General features: G+C 40.8%; 1 protein-coding gene across 1 annotated transcript in view; it reads right to left on the reverse strand.

The window, feature by feature from the left end:
* Positions 1-249: 249 nt before the first annotated feature.
* DNAH5 (dynein axonemal heavy chain 5) overlaps positions 250-16,699 on the reverse strand; it is a 212,461-nt gene continuing 196,011 nt past the window's right edge. Inside the window, exons 75-77 of the mRNA XM_034759516.1 lie at positions 9,107-9,259; positions 5,284-5,515; positions 250-1,420 (exon numbers count right to left, since the gene is read on the reverse strand). Of these exons, the coding sequence (XP_034615407.1) occupies positions 1,269-1,420; positions 5,284-5,515; positions 9,107-9,259 (537 nt within the window). The 3' untranslated portion in view covers positions 250-1,268. The remainder of the gene's footprint in view (positions 1,421-5,283; positions 5,516-9,106; positions 9,260-16,699) is intronic.

Raw genomic sequence — 16,699 nt, forward strand, 5'->3', positions numbered from 1 at the left:
CCTGTCTTCCGACAGTGGCCAATGCCAGGTGCCCCAGAGGGAATGAACAGAACAGTTCATCATCAAGTGATCCATTCCCTGTCGCTCATTCCCAGCTTCTGGCAAACAGAGGCTAGGAACGCCATCCCTGCCCATCCTGGCTAATAGCCATTGATGGACCTATCCTCCATGAATTTATCTAGTTCTTTTTTGAACCCTGTTATAGTCTTGGCCTTCACAACACCCTCGGGCAAACAGTTCCACAGGTTGACTGTGCATTGTGTGAAGAAATACTTCCTTTTGTTTGTTTTAAACCTGCTGCCTATTAATTTACTCTTGTTTTATGAGAATACTCCAAATACTCATGGCCCAGAATTCTCAGAATAGAAAATAAGACTTTTCTGGTAAACAGAATTTTTAAATGAATTTAGTGCATTAGTGAGGCAGAATGACAGCAAAGTGCTATGTTAATTAAGGCATAAGGAGGAAATGCTAGCTTCCCACACTGAACTAACAGCCTCCCTACCTCTAGGTGCTAAAAGAGTGAATGCCCATTCCATTTTTACCCTCTGTGCTGAGACTTCCATGAGACTCATATTTGTTAGGGTGATGGCCTCTGTGATGTGCACCTCTGTCCAAGTAGGAATTGGACTGATACTACAAACTCATTTCACACAAACCCCAAGCAGCGATCGGACTGCATACCACTTTGCATTTACCACTGACCTAGAGCGGATTCAGACTGGTTCTCACTAGAAAACTGAGTCAACCTGGAATACGATATTGAGGAGTTGTGCTAACTAACACAACATTTAACACACCCTAGCTGTCAGCATTGACAGGATTTGTATGCTTAAAATTGTAATCTGGTTGCAGATAAGCACTGCTGGAACAACAGCATTAGCCATGACCAGCTGACAATGCTAAAGACAGCTAGCCCATTAACACTCATGGCTATGTTGTGTTTAATACGGCATTTGTTCAAATGACCCAATTTTCTAGTGAAAACAAGCCCTGAGAGGTGAATAGGAGTGGGTATAGTCAGTCAGTTGAGCCATCCAGGCCCAAGAGACTTATCTTCTAGTACATGTCTTTAGCCCACTAACTTCTAATAGATAAAGCAGGAGTGGAATAAAGGGGGAGCACAACTACCAAAAAGAAAAATCTGTGATCCATCATCAAGCTCATTACCTCATTAGTGTTCATGTTAAAATTATGTGCAGAAAAAAACCCTCTTAAAATCCTGGTGAGAAACACTGGGGGGGAAAAAAGTGAAAATTGATTTAACATTACTTGACATCACAAAGAAGTGCTACACCACGCAGTATCCAATGCTCTGGAGGTTGGATGGTTTTAAGGTCCACAGCAGCAACATAATTCAGGTCTGTTCGATGTGGTTTTTTGTAGATTGGACACGAGTACAGACGAGGATCTTTTGAAGCTAGGAAAATGGAGGGGGGGAAAAAAAACATACAGATGAAAAGATGCCCTGGGAAATGAGGCTGAACAGATAGGATGTGAGAAAGCAGAGCACAACCGAAACAGAAATATAAATACATCGAGTCAAAGTTCAGTAACCGATAGCTCTTCTCAACAAAAGCAAAGGAAGTTCAGTTAACAACACACTGCTCACTTTTTTGCTACTACTTGCAAAACAGATCACATACAGTACCGTGTGCAGCTCTTGTAAGTTTGGGATTTAGTATTAAACTACAGTACTTTGACAGAGTAAGAAGTTTAAATGAGCCCCCTGCAGTGACTAGGATGCTGGCAGTTTCACCCTTCCACTCTACTTTCCTATTTTTGAATGTTTCATGCTGACACATCAAGATGTGAAAATTACCTTATTAAAATCTATTCATCTATTTTGAAATACTTTTTTCAGTCCAGTACAATTATTTACATGCTGCAGAAGTATGCATTGTCAACCGATATTCTTCACTGTAAAACTGGGACAAAATATTCCAGGCTTGATTAATATACAAGTGTTTGTAATTCAGTATCTCGGCTGGTTTTTAATTTGCTTTTTAATATAATAATGATTTTCAGCTTGCAGGATCAGAGCCTTGTCTATCAAATTGGTTTTTGTAAGTAATACAGTTTATGATAATAAGACTTCTATTTCTTTCTTCCCAAACATCTGTAGAGTTCAAACTGTGCTAAACAGATTCATTCAATTTAGTGTTAAATTGTTACCAGGCTGAGATCTTGTGTGTCAATCACTTTGAAACAATTTTTATGGCTAGGTTGTAAGTAAACTCCTGCAAATAGTAATTTATACTGAAAATACTGATAGACTGCATATTATAGGCATTTAGAATGTTACCCTTGGTTAAGCAAATGACATACACAAAAAGGGCATGCCACGTACTGTCAGAGAAGATAAGCAACAAACATGGAATTCTGATAGCAAAGCACAGGAAACATAGCCTGTAAGCAGACTGTCTCTAACAGCTAAATGATTCCATATCTTTTCAGCTGTTTTCTGTGGGATTTGATTTCCTACTACCTACTTTATTTGCAAACATTAAAAATTCAGTTCCACAAAGCAGAATGGCCTCGACTTCTGTTCTCCAGCTCGTTAGAATAGAGTGCAGACTGACACGTCTTTTCCTCTTTGGTGGCCCCAAATGTCATCCCACCTCCACCAGCTCTTTCCATCCTCTCACTTGGCTTCTGTTTGCTCAAGCAAATCCCCTCCACAGAACATCAGTGTTGCGGCATTTGTGCATACAATCAACACCTAGGTATAACACAGTGGTTCCCAAGAACATTGTTAAACTTTCTGGAAACTACATTTTCCTTGAACCTCCTAGGATGTTGTCAGCCATGCCCTCGTGGGTATATAAGGGGTGCAGTGTCACCAGTCAGTCAGTGAGATATAAGAATGAAGTGAAGTGAAGTGAGAGCCCAGCTGCAATATTGTGAACTTTGTTTTATTGTGTAATTGTGAAACTTTACTTGTGTTTTAAGACTTGAAGAGTGTAATTAGTTACTAATAAAGGACGTATTTAATGAGACATCAAACCCCTATCTACGCAACAATATAAAAGAAATACTGTTACTTCTTTTGTCATGCTTAACACGTAATGTTTGATGACTTTCTACCACTGCGGAACATAGATTTTTGCTCTCCCTAATGTTGTGTTTTCGCCTGTAGAAAATAAAAGATGCCCCCGAAGAAGCCTTCAGGAGTTCAGTATAGGAACCAAAAAGCTCAATTGCAATCTAGTTTGCAGCAAGGGACAAATCTGAGAGGAAAATATCTGAAACAGAACAACATAGACTGGGCTTTAGGCAATAGTGATCATCCCAGTGCAGAAGAAATTGAGGAGCGAAGCATAAATGAAAGAAGTCCTATTACTCAGAAGTTAGCAGATTTACCTGAAGAGAAGGAATGGCGGCATAAAGGAGAGTGATGACAAAGAAGAATGTGGCTCACATGAAAAGGAGAGAAACAATAAAAAAAGAATCAACCTCTCATGATGACAGAAACAGCAGTGAGAAAAATTGCACACCACGAATCTATACATCAGATCCTGCTTTATGGCTGGCGATCCTAAACTGTGCTGATCATTTATCGTACAATTTTGAACAGGCTGGGCAAAACTGAGGATATGACATTGCTAATAAATGAATAGAAGCAACACTTCTCAAAGTCACACTGCGAAAGAGTGCTTGAAAATGTTGAGAAACTGAATCAGTCTTCGGCTAGTTTACTCAAAATCAACTGTTCTGTTTTTGTTGCAAAATATTTGACAAGAATGTCAAATCATTGCTTGTCCTTTCCGGGTACAATTACTGGCATAACTTAGTTGATGCTCTGAAGCAACATGAAAAGCAACATCTGGCTATTTTACAGACTACTCCAAATGGATGGAGGTCAAGTCCAGGCTCAAGCTGAATAAATGTATAGACGCAGGAAACCAGTGCATTATTAATGTAGAAATCCAACATTGGAGGAACATGCTTCAGCATCTGATCTCAATTACCCTCTTCCTTGCAAAGAATAATTTGGCTTTCCGGGGCTCGTTGGATAAGTTGTTCACTGAATATAACGGTAATTTCTACGGTTTGGTAGAGCTCCTTGGGAAATAGGACAATGTCATGCGTGAGCACCTACGTTGAGTAGTTCATAAAGAAACTATGAACCATTACTGCAGCAAAACAATCCAAAACTAATTGATTGACCTCATGGCAAGGAAGGTGCTTGATAACATATTGATGCGACTCAACAAAGCAAAGGACTATACAGTAATAATGGACTTCACTCCCAACATTAGTCACAGTGAAAAGATACCATTTACAGGAAGATTTGTTGCTATCACCTACTGTAACACTATAACACTGGTCCACCCAATATTGGTGCACAATTCAATTACTCGATATTAGTACATTTGAGTTATTCTTAACATTAAAAATTTCTATAAGCTTAGAGGAAACTTTTTTGGAGGAGTGCTTATAATAAATACAGATTTACAGATTCTAGCATGCAAATTGATCGTCTTATATGACAGTGATAAATCATGCATGCAAATCATGCATCAGAGTCATGAAATGCAATACAAGTGCAATAAAAAAATAAGGTATTCAAATGTTTAACAAATGGAGGAGGGGAGGCATCGAAGATGCTCCTTGCTGGGGGCGCTATTTGGTCTAGGGTCAGCCCTAACAGCCCTATTGCAAAGTTGAGGCTTCATTCTTGTAAAGAAGCCTAAGTTATGCATGTAGCCTCACTGATATTTTGGACTATCAGACAAATATTCAATGAGAAAAAGGATTCCTACTTCATTTACAATGCACTTCAGTATTTTTGGTACTCCAAAAAACTGTATAGGGAGGGGATAAATGGTTTCTGCTTCCACTGTTATGCTGTAACACCACTACTGGGGTACATCAGAATTCTGAGTCTTAAACATACATTTTGTCATATACATAATATAATGGTTAAGCACATTGGAAGTGGAAGACAAAATGCTACAGTCTTGCAGAGGTAAAGAAGGTTAGGAATCATTTGTAATTGCATATATTCCAAAACTACAGCAACAACAACAGTATTGTGACATATGTTTATAACCTAATTAGAGTGTCAGTTTTCAAGGCAGGGACCATTTATTACTATTCATGAAGTACGACTTCAAATCCTGATTGTTTTCCAGTAGAAGCCCCCACAATATATCATTATGGATAGGCAATCACAACACCCCATGCTCTGAAGAATCATTAACAATTGGTCAAGTATATGTAAAACAAATTAAAATTAAGCTGCTATCAATACAGCATAACCTGAAGTTAGTCACTTACTGTTGTTCTCTGCATAAATCCGTATGACAGGCATCATTTCAAAGAGCACCTTGGGCTTAGACTCAATGATTTTTAAATTTCTTCTGTCCCAACCAGCTCCTTCTAGATAGAGTCCGTATACATAGACGCCCTCAGGAGGAGGAGTTGTGATGTCATCCTTCATCCACTTGGTGACTTCATTGCACAGTGCTACACTATCAAGTGCCCAACCTTTGTTGGCTCGAGTTATTTCCTATTCAAAGCAACAATGAAGACTATGGGTAAAATTAGGAAGAGTGTCTATGATTTAGGACAATGATTTCAGTGCATACAGGGCCATCCTTAATCCTGCATTATCACAAAAGTAATTACTTTAAATCATCATAAAAGCAAACATTTACCTTTTTTGCAGTACTCTCTATGATTAAAGCAGCATTATTTCCCTCTAGCCGAGCAGCAGGGTGTTCATTTCATAGCAAATTAAGTATTTTGTTGCCAACCGCCCTTCTCCCTCCAAAAAAAATTCACTTTTGAGACAAGTCATTTTTAGATTCATTTTCCCTTCCAGATAAATAAATAATGAAAAATGCACTAAAAAGGTACCAGAGTTAAACAAGTCTGCCTTTTAAAGGTCGGTTTGCAATGTTGTAGCTGTATCGGTCAGAGGATATTAGAAAGACAAGGTGCGGGAGGTAATATCTTTTATTGGAACAAATTCTGCTGGTGAAAGAGACAAGCTTTCAACCTTACACAGAGCTCTTCCTCAGGTCTGGGAAAGGTAGCTTATCTTAAAGGTCAGGACAGCATATGAAAAATAGGTGACTATTTAGGCTGATTTTTCCTGGGAGTGCCAGGAAATCTTTCCTGGATGATATATTATTAAAAAGAGGTCTGAACTGATTTATCTGTATATGTGATTTTCAATTTTATATTTGTAATATTATAGCTCATTAATGTAAGTACTATGCCTTAGGAGGAGAGAAATAAAACATCCAGTCAATGATCTGGCTAACTGGCTTATCTGAGTGTGAACGTTAAGAGCGACTGCTTCCTGGAAGAGTGGGAACATTAAATTAACACATAATCATTGAGTAAAAAAGTCCTAAATCAACATGGTTATGTACTCTCTGGAACTACATGCAGTTCTGTTATTGGAGAACTCTGTTCTTTCTGGGGCATGAAGTGTGTCACTCCACTATATAAAGCTCGAAGGAGACTTTCTGCCATAAATCTGGCATACAATGCAACATGGTAACCCTTGAGATTTGACTTGTGTTTAATTTTTCTTTAGGAGTGCAGTTCGTGTGTATTATCTACACTGTATATTTTAAAAGGTCATTTCCGATTCCAAGAATTTTCTGACATATTATAACGAAGTGAGAATCACCGGCGTGGCACTTCCTGCTGGTTATCCTGGGAATTAGCTCTTGTTCAGTCTGGACCGCCCTCTGCAGGCAGGTGTCTCGCCTGCCTTAGGGCCCCCATGTCCCTCCCAGACCCTGGTGCCCCTTTTCCTCTGGGTTCTGCCCCCAGCAGTAACCCACAGTCTGGGTCTCCCCTCCCAGGGGAACTCCCAACCCTCTACACCCTTGCCTCAGTGGCTACTGCCAGTCATCATCTAATCCCCCTCACTGGGGCAAACTGCAGTCTGTAAAGGCCACTCATCATTGGCAAGGAGTTAGGACCAGCTGTCTCTGCCTATTCCTGGGCTGCACCTCTGTAGCCCCAGTACCTTGGTAGGCCTCCAACAAGGCCTACAGCCTGGGGGTTTACCAGGCTGGAGCTCCCCAGCTCCCTTTGCCCTTCCCCAGCACTGCTCTACGTTCAGTACCCTACTCCCAGGCCACTAGCCCTTCCCACTCTAGAGCCATAGTGACACTCCTTCAGCTCCTGGCCCCCAGCCATCTTATAAGGGCCAGCTGGACCCTGATTGAGCTGGCCACAGCTGTGGCTGCTTCCCCAATCAGCCTAGCTTGGCTGCTTTTAACCCTTGTTACATACCTTATAATAACAGCCTCTTTTATGTCATCTGGTTGTTTGATTTGGGGAGATACTTGCTGAAGAAAGTGATTACTTACCAGCTTTCAGATCTGGAGAAAGGCAATAAAGTATGTTACAGTGCAGGGGTGCATTGTACTTTTGACCTCTCTTTCATTCGCTCCCATAGGTATCCTTTGCAAGTGATATGCCTAAATCTGCACTCTTCTCAAGAGTGGAAACTCTGCTGTTCACCCCACTTTTAGGCTGAATCACCAGGTTACAGCATCACCTGTATGCAAGAATTGTATTACCTCTGCAAGCTCAACTGGTTTCAGACCCTGCTACAGAATTCTCTCTAGGTGCTTATGACCAGTACGAAATGGCAGTGACTTAGGTCATTCAAAGCAACTATGATTTATTTATTCAAAGGAACATTACAAGTAGAGAGTCAAGGATTAAAATAACAAAAGACTACATGCATATGGTCTGACCTAAGTTTGGCCTCCACTTACCCCTGATGCCACAGCATCAGGGATCTGTGTTATAGTCTGTTTCTCTGCAGATCCTCTGAACTACCTCTACTCCAAATCTCAACTTTTTAAGCATTTCAAACTTTTTTGTTTGACTGTCCCTGCCTAAAAGGTCCTGGGGTTTCCAACTAAAGATTCCCCCTGCCCCCAACTATCTAAACCCTAATTCCACATTCCAAGAGGTATATATTCCATTGAATACCTCCTTTGAGTATGGCTGTCTACAACCAGTAGCTTTTAGGTTCCTACAATCCAAAGCTAGCTCAAACTGATTTAACTCCTAGGCAACCCTTTATCCAGAAACACAATAACCACCATGTTCACAGATTGCACATATCTCTTCCATACAGACAGTTTCACATTCTTCACTGAGAGAAGCTACTCTGCTTCAACTTCTGAACTCCAGGTGTGACAAAGAGGATTAACTTCATTTTTTCTGGAAACTCTTCAGATCGGCTAAGCACTGAAGAGGACAGAGACCAAGGGCTAGACTCTGGTCAGCCCTTGTGTGAGAGTGTGCAAAGAAGAAAAGGGCACAAGGATTTCCTACCCTTTGCACCCCCCCCAGAGAGGCTGTTCAGAACCCAAGTGAAAAACATAGTATCTCCACCACAGTTGCCAACTTTCACATGGTAAACAAACACCCTAACTTTCACAATAAGCCAAAAATCAAGCTAATCCAATTTCAAAACAAGGCCAAAACAAGCCAATCCCTAAGAACCCCAACACTCTATGTGACTAAATCCCCCCAGCATGCAGTCTGGGACTATGGTGGGCCTGCTGTTCACACTCTCTCTCTCCCTCCCCCCCACCCGTCTCTGCTTGCCCACCCTTGCCGGGAGCTGATAAAAAAGAAAAAAGAAAAGAAGAAGCAACAAGCTACAACAAGCAACAAGCCAAACAAGCTACAAGCCAAACACTAGCCAATAAGTAACTCACAAGCCAATTAAGCCAAAAACAAGCCCAATTTCTGCATTTTTTCTGTGGGTTTGCCATGTCTGATCTCCACTCCCTCCTAGAGACCCTCCAAGGCAGCCCTTGGCATGAAGATGGGTGGGCCCAGAGTAGTAAGTACAGTGCACCATACTCAAGGGTAACATGGCAGGTATGACTGCTAAGACAGCAAAAATTTGTCCTGGGGATTTCAGCTGTCCCTTAGCTCCCCTTCTAACATGTCCGATGTAGCCAAGGGCAGAATCTAATCCTAAAAGGGCAAAGTAGTTCAACACACAAAAGAAAATATTCCCTCTCACACACACACTCAGCCTTCCCATGCAAGCTATAATAAAGGGGGAATATTATTGAAAGGGTAATATAAAAATAAAAAAGTTCACCTGTCTCATTGCAGTCAAAAATCCTTGCGGGTTAAAGAACCCTGTCATCCAGAAGCAATTTGGTCGGCCCTCAAATATCCAGCAGTAAAACTGACTGTTTCTTTCCAGAAGTTCAGTAAACCAGAAACCTAGTGTGCTGGAAGCCCAAGATCCCTAGAAACAGGTATAAAAGAGGTGTTTTTTTAGGGGAGGGGGATGTTTAGAACTTTCAAGATTTTGTAATCATAGCAATGCCAATTAATTTATCATATCAAGGAAAATATCTCAAAGTATTAGAGACATATTATTACAAGACTATTGAAATATTAAGTTTGGAATTATCAACCTCAGGCTGAAATTTTGGCCCTACTAAAGACAATGATACAACTCCCATTGACTTCAGCAGGGCCAGAATTTCTCCCTATATCCATTATTATAGACTGGATTAGTAGCACCACCTGTTGCTATGGTGGTCAGACATTTCCCATTGTAAGACCCCATTTCAGTTGATTATAACTTTGTCAAACTAATTGTTTGGGATGAACGTTTCCATGCTAGATGTCTCTCACAGGCTGAATTTTTTTCTTTGAATTTTCAGTCAAAATGGATTGGCTGTTCTGAGACCTAGTGTAGGGGATGTTTTATTTTATTTTTTACTTATGTTAAAATTCTGTCACCTCTTTTTGAACAATAGCAACATACCCATTCTTCGGAGCAAGGACTTGAAATTTGGCAGATGGGTGGACCTCATGTAAGGTACATGCCTTCTGCAATCCCCAGGAAAATATGCCCAAATTTGGCCAAGTTATATGCCCTTGAAAAATGCAGTTCCCCTGAGAGTATCACAGAGTACAGGAGCACCTCCGACTCCCAGGGTAGGGGGAAAGGCCTACCTCAGTTTCCCCTGACCACCTTCTAGTTCCAGCACATGATGCCAGAAGCCCAACCACCTTTCTGGGTAACAGCCTTTGCGTGCTGCTAATTAGTCCAGTATCTCAAAGGGTAGCAGTCTGTGTTGCAATGATTAAATCTCACATTTCCAACCCTGCTAATGATGCATGATGGGGAGGTAGTTGCATGTAAAATAATTGTTTTTGCCTTTATCTTTTTTAAGAAAAGGCTTTAGGAAATTACATAAAACAAATAGTATTTAGGTTGCAAAGTAAACAACTCAAAAGTTATTAAATGCCAGAAATAAGGGGTGCCCAATTAACCTCAGTTGGACCCCTTTCCACATTTAAAACAATACCTAACTAGTGCCTTTTATCCATAGATGTCAAAGCACTGCATTTTTCTATAAACCTGTCTAGAAATCATATGCTCATACATTAAGCTGCTTTCATGTCACTTACAGAATAGACAATTGTCTTGGGAACTAAAAGACTGAATTTTCAGACTTAAAAAGGCTCTGTCTCAATAAAATCTTATGCAGTGATAATACAGAGCATTTGAATAGCATTTTCCATCTTCAGAGATCTATACCAAGTACCTCTATAGCAGAGAGAGATGAAGAGAAGCTAAGTTATTTGACAGAGGGAGCCAGCGTCAGGCTGGGATTAGAACTCAGTCTCTGCTACTCCATCTTATGCTCAGACTACTCCACAGAAAATTAAAGATGGAATCATAATGCATTAAGTTAATTCCACAATCACATCTGTTTTTTCCACAGGTCCTCTGCCCCTTTCAGTGTCCAGGATGGATGCGCACAATGAGGAATGAATAAGGTTGCACTGGCAACCTTAGTTCTGGCACTTACTGAGGTGGCAAAACCAAACACTCAGTAACATCCATTTAGCATAGTTTTTTAACATAATATTTTAAGGAGGCTTTGGCGGTGATTCATTAATGCTGACTTCAGTTTTGAACTTAAAGCAATGATTCAACCTCTTCTGCATGAAAAATACGTTTCCCAAGACTAAAGCACATACTTTTGAGGTACAGAATGAATTTTCTGACAACTTTGAAGTAAAAATGGGCCATAAGAAATTATGCATCCAGTATCAGATTTTTACCCCAATAAATCTCAGTAACAGAACACCATTCCTTAGAGTCCCCGCATAGTTAAAACTCATTGAAATTCTGCATATAGGCTACTTTTCTTTTCTTTATGAATTTAAACTCATTCTCCCTTTGATCTTCTTCATAAGTGTATTTTTCTCTTTCAACAGAAACCTTAACTCTGCCCTGCCATAGCACTATGCAAAACCCATACAATTAGGATTAATCTATTTTAGTGTTTGTGAATTCAGAAACTGATTTTTCAAGACACATTTTCCCCTTCATAGGGTCACTACAGGAAAGAATTAAGGGTGCCTTATCTGTGCATTTCCATACCTTAATATGTTTGGATTTCTTTTCAATTCAGACTTAATTCTAAATTTCCTAGGATTATGATGCTCAGTTCTTGGAAGATGACAACATACCTGTAATGCAGTTCACCCTAAATATCTGATATGTGGCCTCAAACTTAACTACATTTTGATGTAGTGGGTGTCAGCTTCTATAAAAGTTCTTCTTAATCCCAGGCAATTAATGGTCAGTTTATGCCCTGAACCATGAGGGTTCACTATCTCTATAAGTTTTGTCCTACATTTTCAAGAATGAACACATGCTTCTCAAGAAACATTTTAAAAAGCCCAATTTTCAGGAAGTGCTCAATGCCCACCCTCTGAAAATCAGACCTCTTTAAAAAGAATGAGTATTTGTGGCACCTTAGAGACTAACAAATTCATTTGGCCATAAACTTTTGTGGGCTAAAACCCACTTCATCAGATGCATGCAGCGGAAGATACAGTAGGAAGATATATATACATAGAGAACATGAAAAAATGGGTGTTGCCATACCAACTTTAACTAGACTAATCAATTAAGGTGGGTATCATCAGCAGGAAAAAAAAATTTGTAGTGATAATCAGGATGGCCCATTTCAAACAGTTGACAAGAAGGTGTGCGTAACAGTAGGGGAAATAGTTTTTACTTTGTGTAATGACCCATCCACTCCCAGTCTTTATTCAAGGCTTGAATTTTTTCATGTTGTGTGTGTGTGTGTGTGTGTCTTCTTATTGTATTTTCCACTACATGCATCTGTGACAGTTCATGCCCCTAGGGTCAGGGCCGTGTGGCCTATCCGTCAGAGTGTATGAAGCAGCCCTTCAGAGCAGGGCAGCGGGGCCTAGAGGCCAGAGCCTACAAAGCATTGGGACGCCCCTTATGGGGTGGGGCCCCCCACTCCACCAGGCCCCGACCCAGGGCCCTAATAGTGGCGTAGCGGCTTGCCACTGACTCAGCGGGGGGGGGGGGGGGGGGGTCCTACCGAAACACGCTGAGTTTCCCTGGGTGGGAGGTACCACTCAGTCACCCTCCCTGGGTCACTTCCTACCAGAGTCTGTGTTGGGGTTTCCCATGAGATGTCAGGTCCTCTATGTTCGGCAGAACCAGTCGTCTCCAGGGGTTCCTCTAGTCGCTGGGGTGCAGGCAGGCTGTGAATGGCTTCGATTCCCAGTGCCGTCAGAGGCTGTGGCTGGCCCTCCACAGGAGCTTCCCAGGCAAGTCCTTCCCCCGCGGCCTCAGCCCAGAATGAGCTGGTCTCCCTCCCTTTATACTATTAGAGCACTTGGAGCATGCCCAGTTTTGCAAGGGAGGTGGGACTTCGGCTGTCAATACCATGGGCTTAACCCTGTCTGGGCTAGTGCAGGGCAAGCAGACCCCATCACAGCATCTGATGAAGTGGGTTTTAGGCCACGAAAGCTTATGTCCAAATAAATTTGTTAGTCTCTAAGGTGCCACAAGTACTCCTCATTTTTTTTGCTGATACAGACTAACACAGCTACCACTCTGAAACCAGTCCTCTTTAAGTTGTCCCAAAAGGTATGTCTACACTGCAATTAAAATCTGAAGCTGGGCCATATCAACTGACTACTGTGTCAACTGATCGACGTCTCATCTTAGCATAGGTAACTGTAGATGATGTCATCCAAATAATTACTACTTTGAGTCTCATAAAGAATTTGGCATCATTAATAACCTAATAGTAGTAATGAGTTCCACAAGTTATGCATTGCATAGAAAGTTATTTCCTTTTATCACTGTTAGCTATTGGCTTTCAGTTTCATTTAATATCTTCTTGTTCATATAGCATGAGAATCAATGAAGTACTTGATTTACCTTCTCTAAACCATTCACTATTTTAAACAAATGAACCTATTTCTACAACATTGCCTTGCTTTTGTAAATGTGTGTCCCATATATAACCATGCAATGTTTGGTTTATTTTATGTGTTTAGTAACATACAATGATTATCATAGTAAACGTATCTGAACAAACCCCAATCCAGGCAATTTATGCACGTCATTAAGCGTTTGCAGGATTGAGGTTACAGAGGTTTCATTAAATTTTTGTAGAAAAACTAAATAAATGTTAAATACAAAAAATTAAGATGTGTATATAAAAGGATTTAATCAAGAAGGCTTAGAGAAGGCTTATAAACTGTCACAATTCAGCTCATTAGTGACTACATGCATATTGTAACCAAAGCTCGTTATTTTTAAAAAAGCTAAACTAACTTTAGAAAAAATAAACCCAGTGGACAAAATTCTACTCTCAATTATATGCAGGCAGTCTCACTAAAATCCATAAGTTTGTACAGGTATACAAATGAGAGACGAATAAATTAAGCTACTTAAAGAGACAAATTCTGCTTCTGATCACTTTTCAGAATGTGGCTAAGGCTTCAAATTTGGTTGTCTAATGAAGAAATTCACTTGACACTACATTTGAACTGAGGCCTGTTTCTCTCAAGTAGTTTCAAATGAATATTGCTGCTGATGTCATGGTCTTAATGGCATTGCTCAGCATTCGGCTAGTTCCCTCTCCCGCTTTGGACTATTAAGCCAGGATCTCATTTTTATTCTCTTGCTTTTAGTGTCTGATTATTACTTGGTAGTATGTTTACTTTTGTCCTAGCTTTGAAGTTACATCACTCCCACCACCAGTCTGACAATGAGTCAGAACAGAGACTGCTGTAATTTTTTTTTCAAGTCAATCTTTAAACATTATGGATAATGCCCATATGGACTGAAATCTAGCTCTAAATACTGTTAGTCAAGTCCAGCTATTGAGAGCTCACTGTGACTGTGTCCACAGGTAGTATTTTTTTCTTGGTCTCCCTTCAAGCCAATAGACATCAGCCAGATAGGACTAGAAAGCATCTGCATTCATCCATATCTGCATTAATACCACACAGGCATGTTTTGATTAAGTTAATTCCAGCTCAGCTTCTACCACCGCAGCACTACAGGACAATGGGTAACATTTACATCAAGAGCAATACATTCTGAAATGCAAGTGGGCTGGTGTTTATATGTTTGAAAAAGTGTCATTTGTATTTGGCCGTATTTAACTTTAGAGGGAATCGCTGATATATGTCAGTATCCTTTCCCATCACAAAGGTGATTAAGCCCATTATAAGAAAACACATGCCTCCAACTTTGAAGGATTATTCTGAAGTTCAAGACAGGTAACTCAAGCTACTTCAGCCCTTATGTTCCAGCTATGTCACAATCAATTTTTTTTTTTATCATTGCTGTTGGTGCTTTGGTGTGACTGTCAACAAAATGCACATAGTGAATAATTCCAAAGCACCTCAGAGGCCTCAAAAACATAAGCAAGAAGCTGATATTGCTATCTTTGCGGGGGGGGGGGAGGAATTTAAGGATAATCTCTATCATCAATTGATTGGCATCAGTTTGAATAATAAAAACACTGAAAATGGTTAAGTTCCAGAACACCAAGCTCAAGGATGCACTGCACAACAACATGAGTATCATCTTGGCTTCATGATGTTATGCTCAGGGTTGGCTGAAATCTTGTGGAAGCTGGTAGGCATGACTGCTACCCTGCATCCAGGATAAATTCTGGAAAGCTATTAAGTTCCTTTCTGGAAAGAGACAGCTGAAACAATAGGAGCCATCACCCAAATAAAATCCATATGCAATGCTAGTCAGAAACCTGAGCTATATGGGTGGAGGGGTTTCACTGGGAGCTCAGTGTATTGTTACCGAGTACAGTAACTCCTCACTTAAAGTCATCCCGGTTAACATTGTTTTGTTGTTATGTTGCTGATCAACTACAGAACATGCTCGTTGAAAGTTGTGCAATGCTCCCTTATAACTTTGTTTGGCAGCCGCCTGCTTTGTCAACTGCTTGCAGAAATAGCAGCCCGTTGGAGCAAGCTGGTGGAGGCTTGGAACCAGGGTGGGCCAGCAGCCCCTCTATCACCTCCCCCATCAGCTCCCGGCTCCTCTAAATTCCCTGTGCGGCAGCTGCCCAGCAGGCTAGCAATTGCCGGGCAGTTCAGCTGTCCCTCCCCCCACTGCTGTGTGCTGCTCCTGCCCTCTGCCTTGGAGTTGCTCCTGGGAGCCTCCTGCTTGCTGTGCGGGGGGAGGGATGCTAATGTCAGGGTGTCCCCCTACCCCTTGCTCTTGCCCCCCCGGTCCTTTACCCCATCTCCATAGAGCTGGGGCAGGGGGCATGACAGGGCTCAGGAGGAGGGAGCTTGCTGGCAGCAGCTGCTGTCTCAACTTGCTGATCTACTTAAAAAGGCAGTGTACTTAGAGTGGGGTCAGCATATTTAAAGGGGCAATGCGCGTCTCTCTCTCTCTCACACACGGTGTGTGTCTGTCTCTCTCTGTCCCTCCCTCCATTTGTGCTGCCTTGTAGAGTGTGAGGCTACATTAACAATAATGTGTTAACCCTTGAGGGCTCAGCCAAGTGCTAGTTCATCATTTAGCAGTAAGACATTCTCTGGCAAATATCCCACCCTCTGACTTCACCACCTCAACCAAGCTTCACAATCATCATTGCAGTGTACAGTATTCAATTGTGTGTGTGTGTGTGTGTATATATATATATATATATACTATATATATAGTCTTTTGTCTGGTGAAAAAGAAACTGTCTCCTGTTTTGTTCCTACTGTTATCAAGGAAACATGAGTATATCTACATTCTTTGTAAACAAACAAAATTGCATCGATGAAACACCTGACTCCAATATCCATTTCTGGTCCTAACTGAAATAACTCTCAAGACCCAAATATTAGATAACCACCTGGATCAAAATACAATGAACTGTTCACATGCTGTGCAGGCAAATTATCTGATGTATCATCTAATTTTAGGCAAGCTAATCAGCTATTTGCCCTGGGCTTCTAGACAATAAGATAAAAAGGACACACACTGATTTTCTTAATGGATCCAGAAGTTAAACTCAAATTAACAGATTTATAAATTCTCAGAAAATGCATTCTGTACCCAAAAAGTGCTGTCATGATACATGGTATTTTTCATAGCTAAGAGGATTAATCTCTGCTTTAAATATAAAATGGAACTCAATCTTACCTTCTACAGTTTACCTAATACTTCAGAAAAAATATTTCTTCTCTGGCCAACTAGGTATGAGAAGTTTTAGACAAAAAGGACTTTTTAAAGTAAGTTAAAAAGAGGGCAAAGAAAGGGGGATATATGATCAGATTCTGCCCTATTTTACACCCTGTACAATCCCATAACTCCACTCTTCGGCTATAAGCTCTCTCTCAAATTTGATAATGCAGTCAC

This window comes from Trachemys scripta, chromosome 2, assembly GCF_013100865.1.
Source record: "Trachemys scripta elegans isolate TJP31775 chromosome 2, CAS_Tse_1.0, whole genome shotgun sequence".
Classification (NCBI taxonomy): Eukaryota; Metazoa; Chordata; order Testudines; family Emydidae; genus Trachemys; species Trachemys scripta.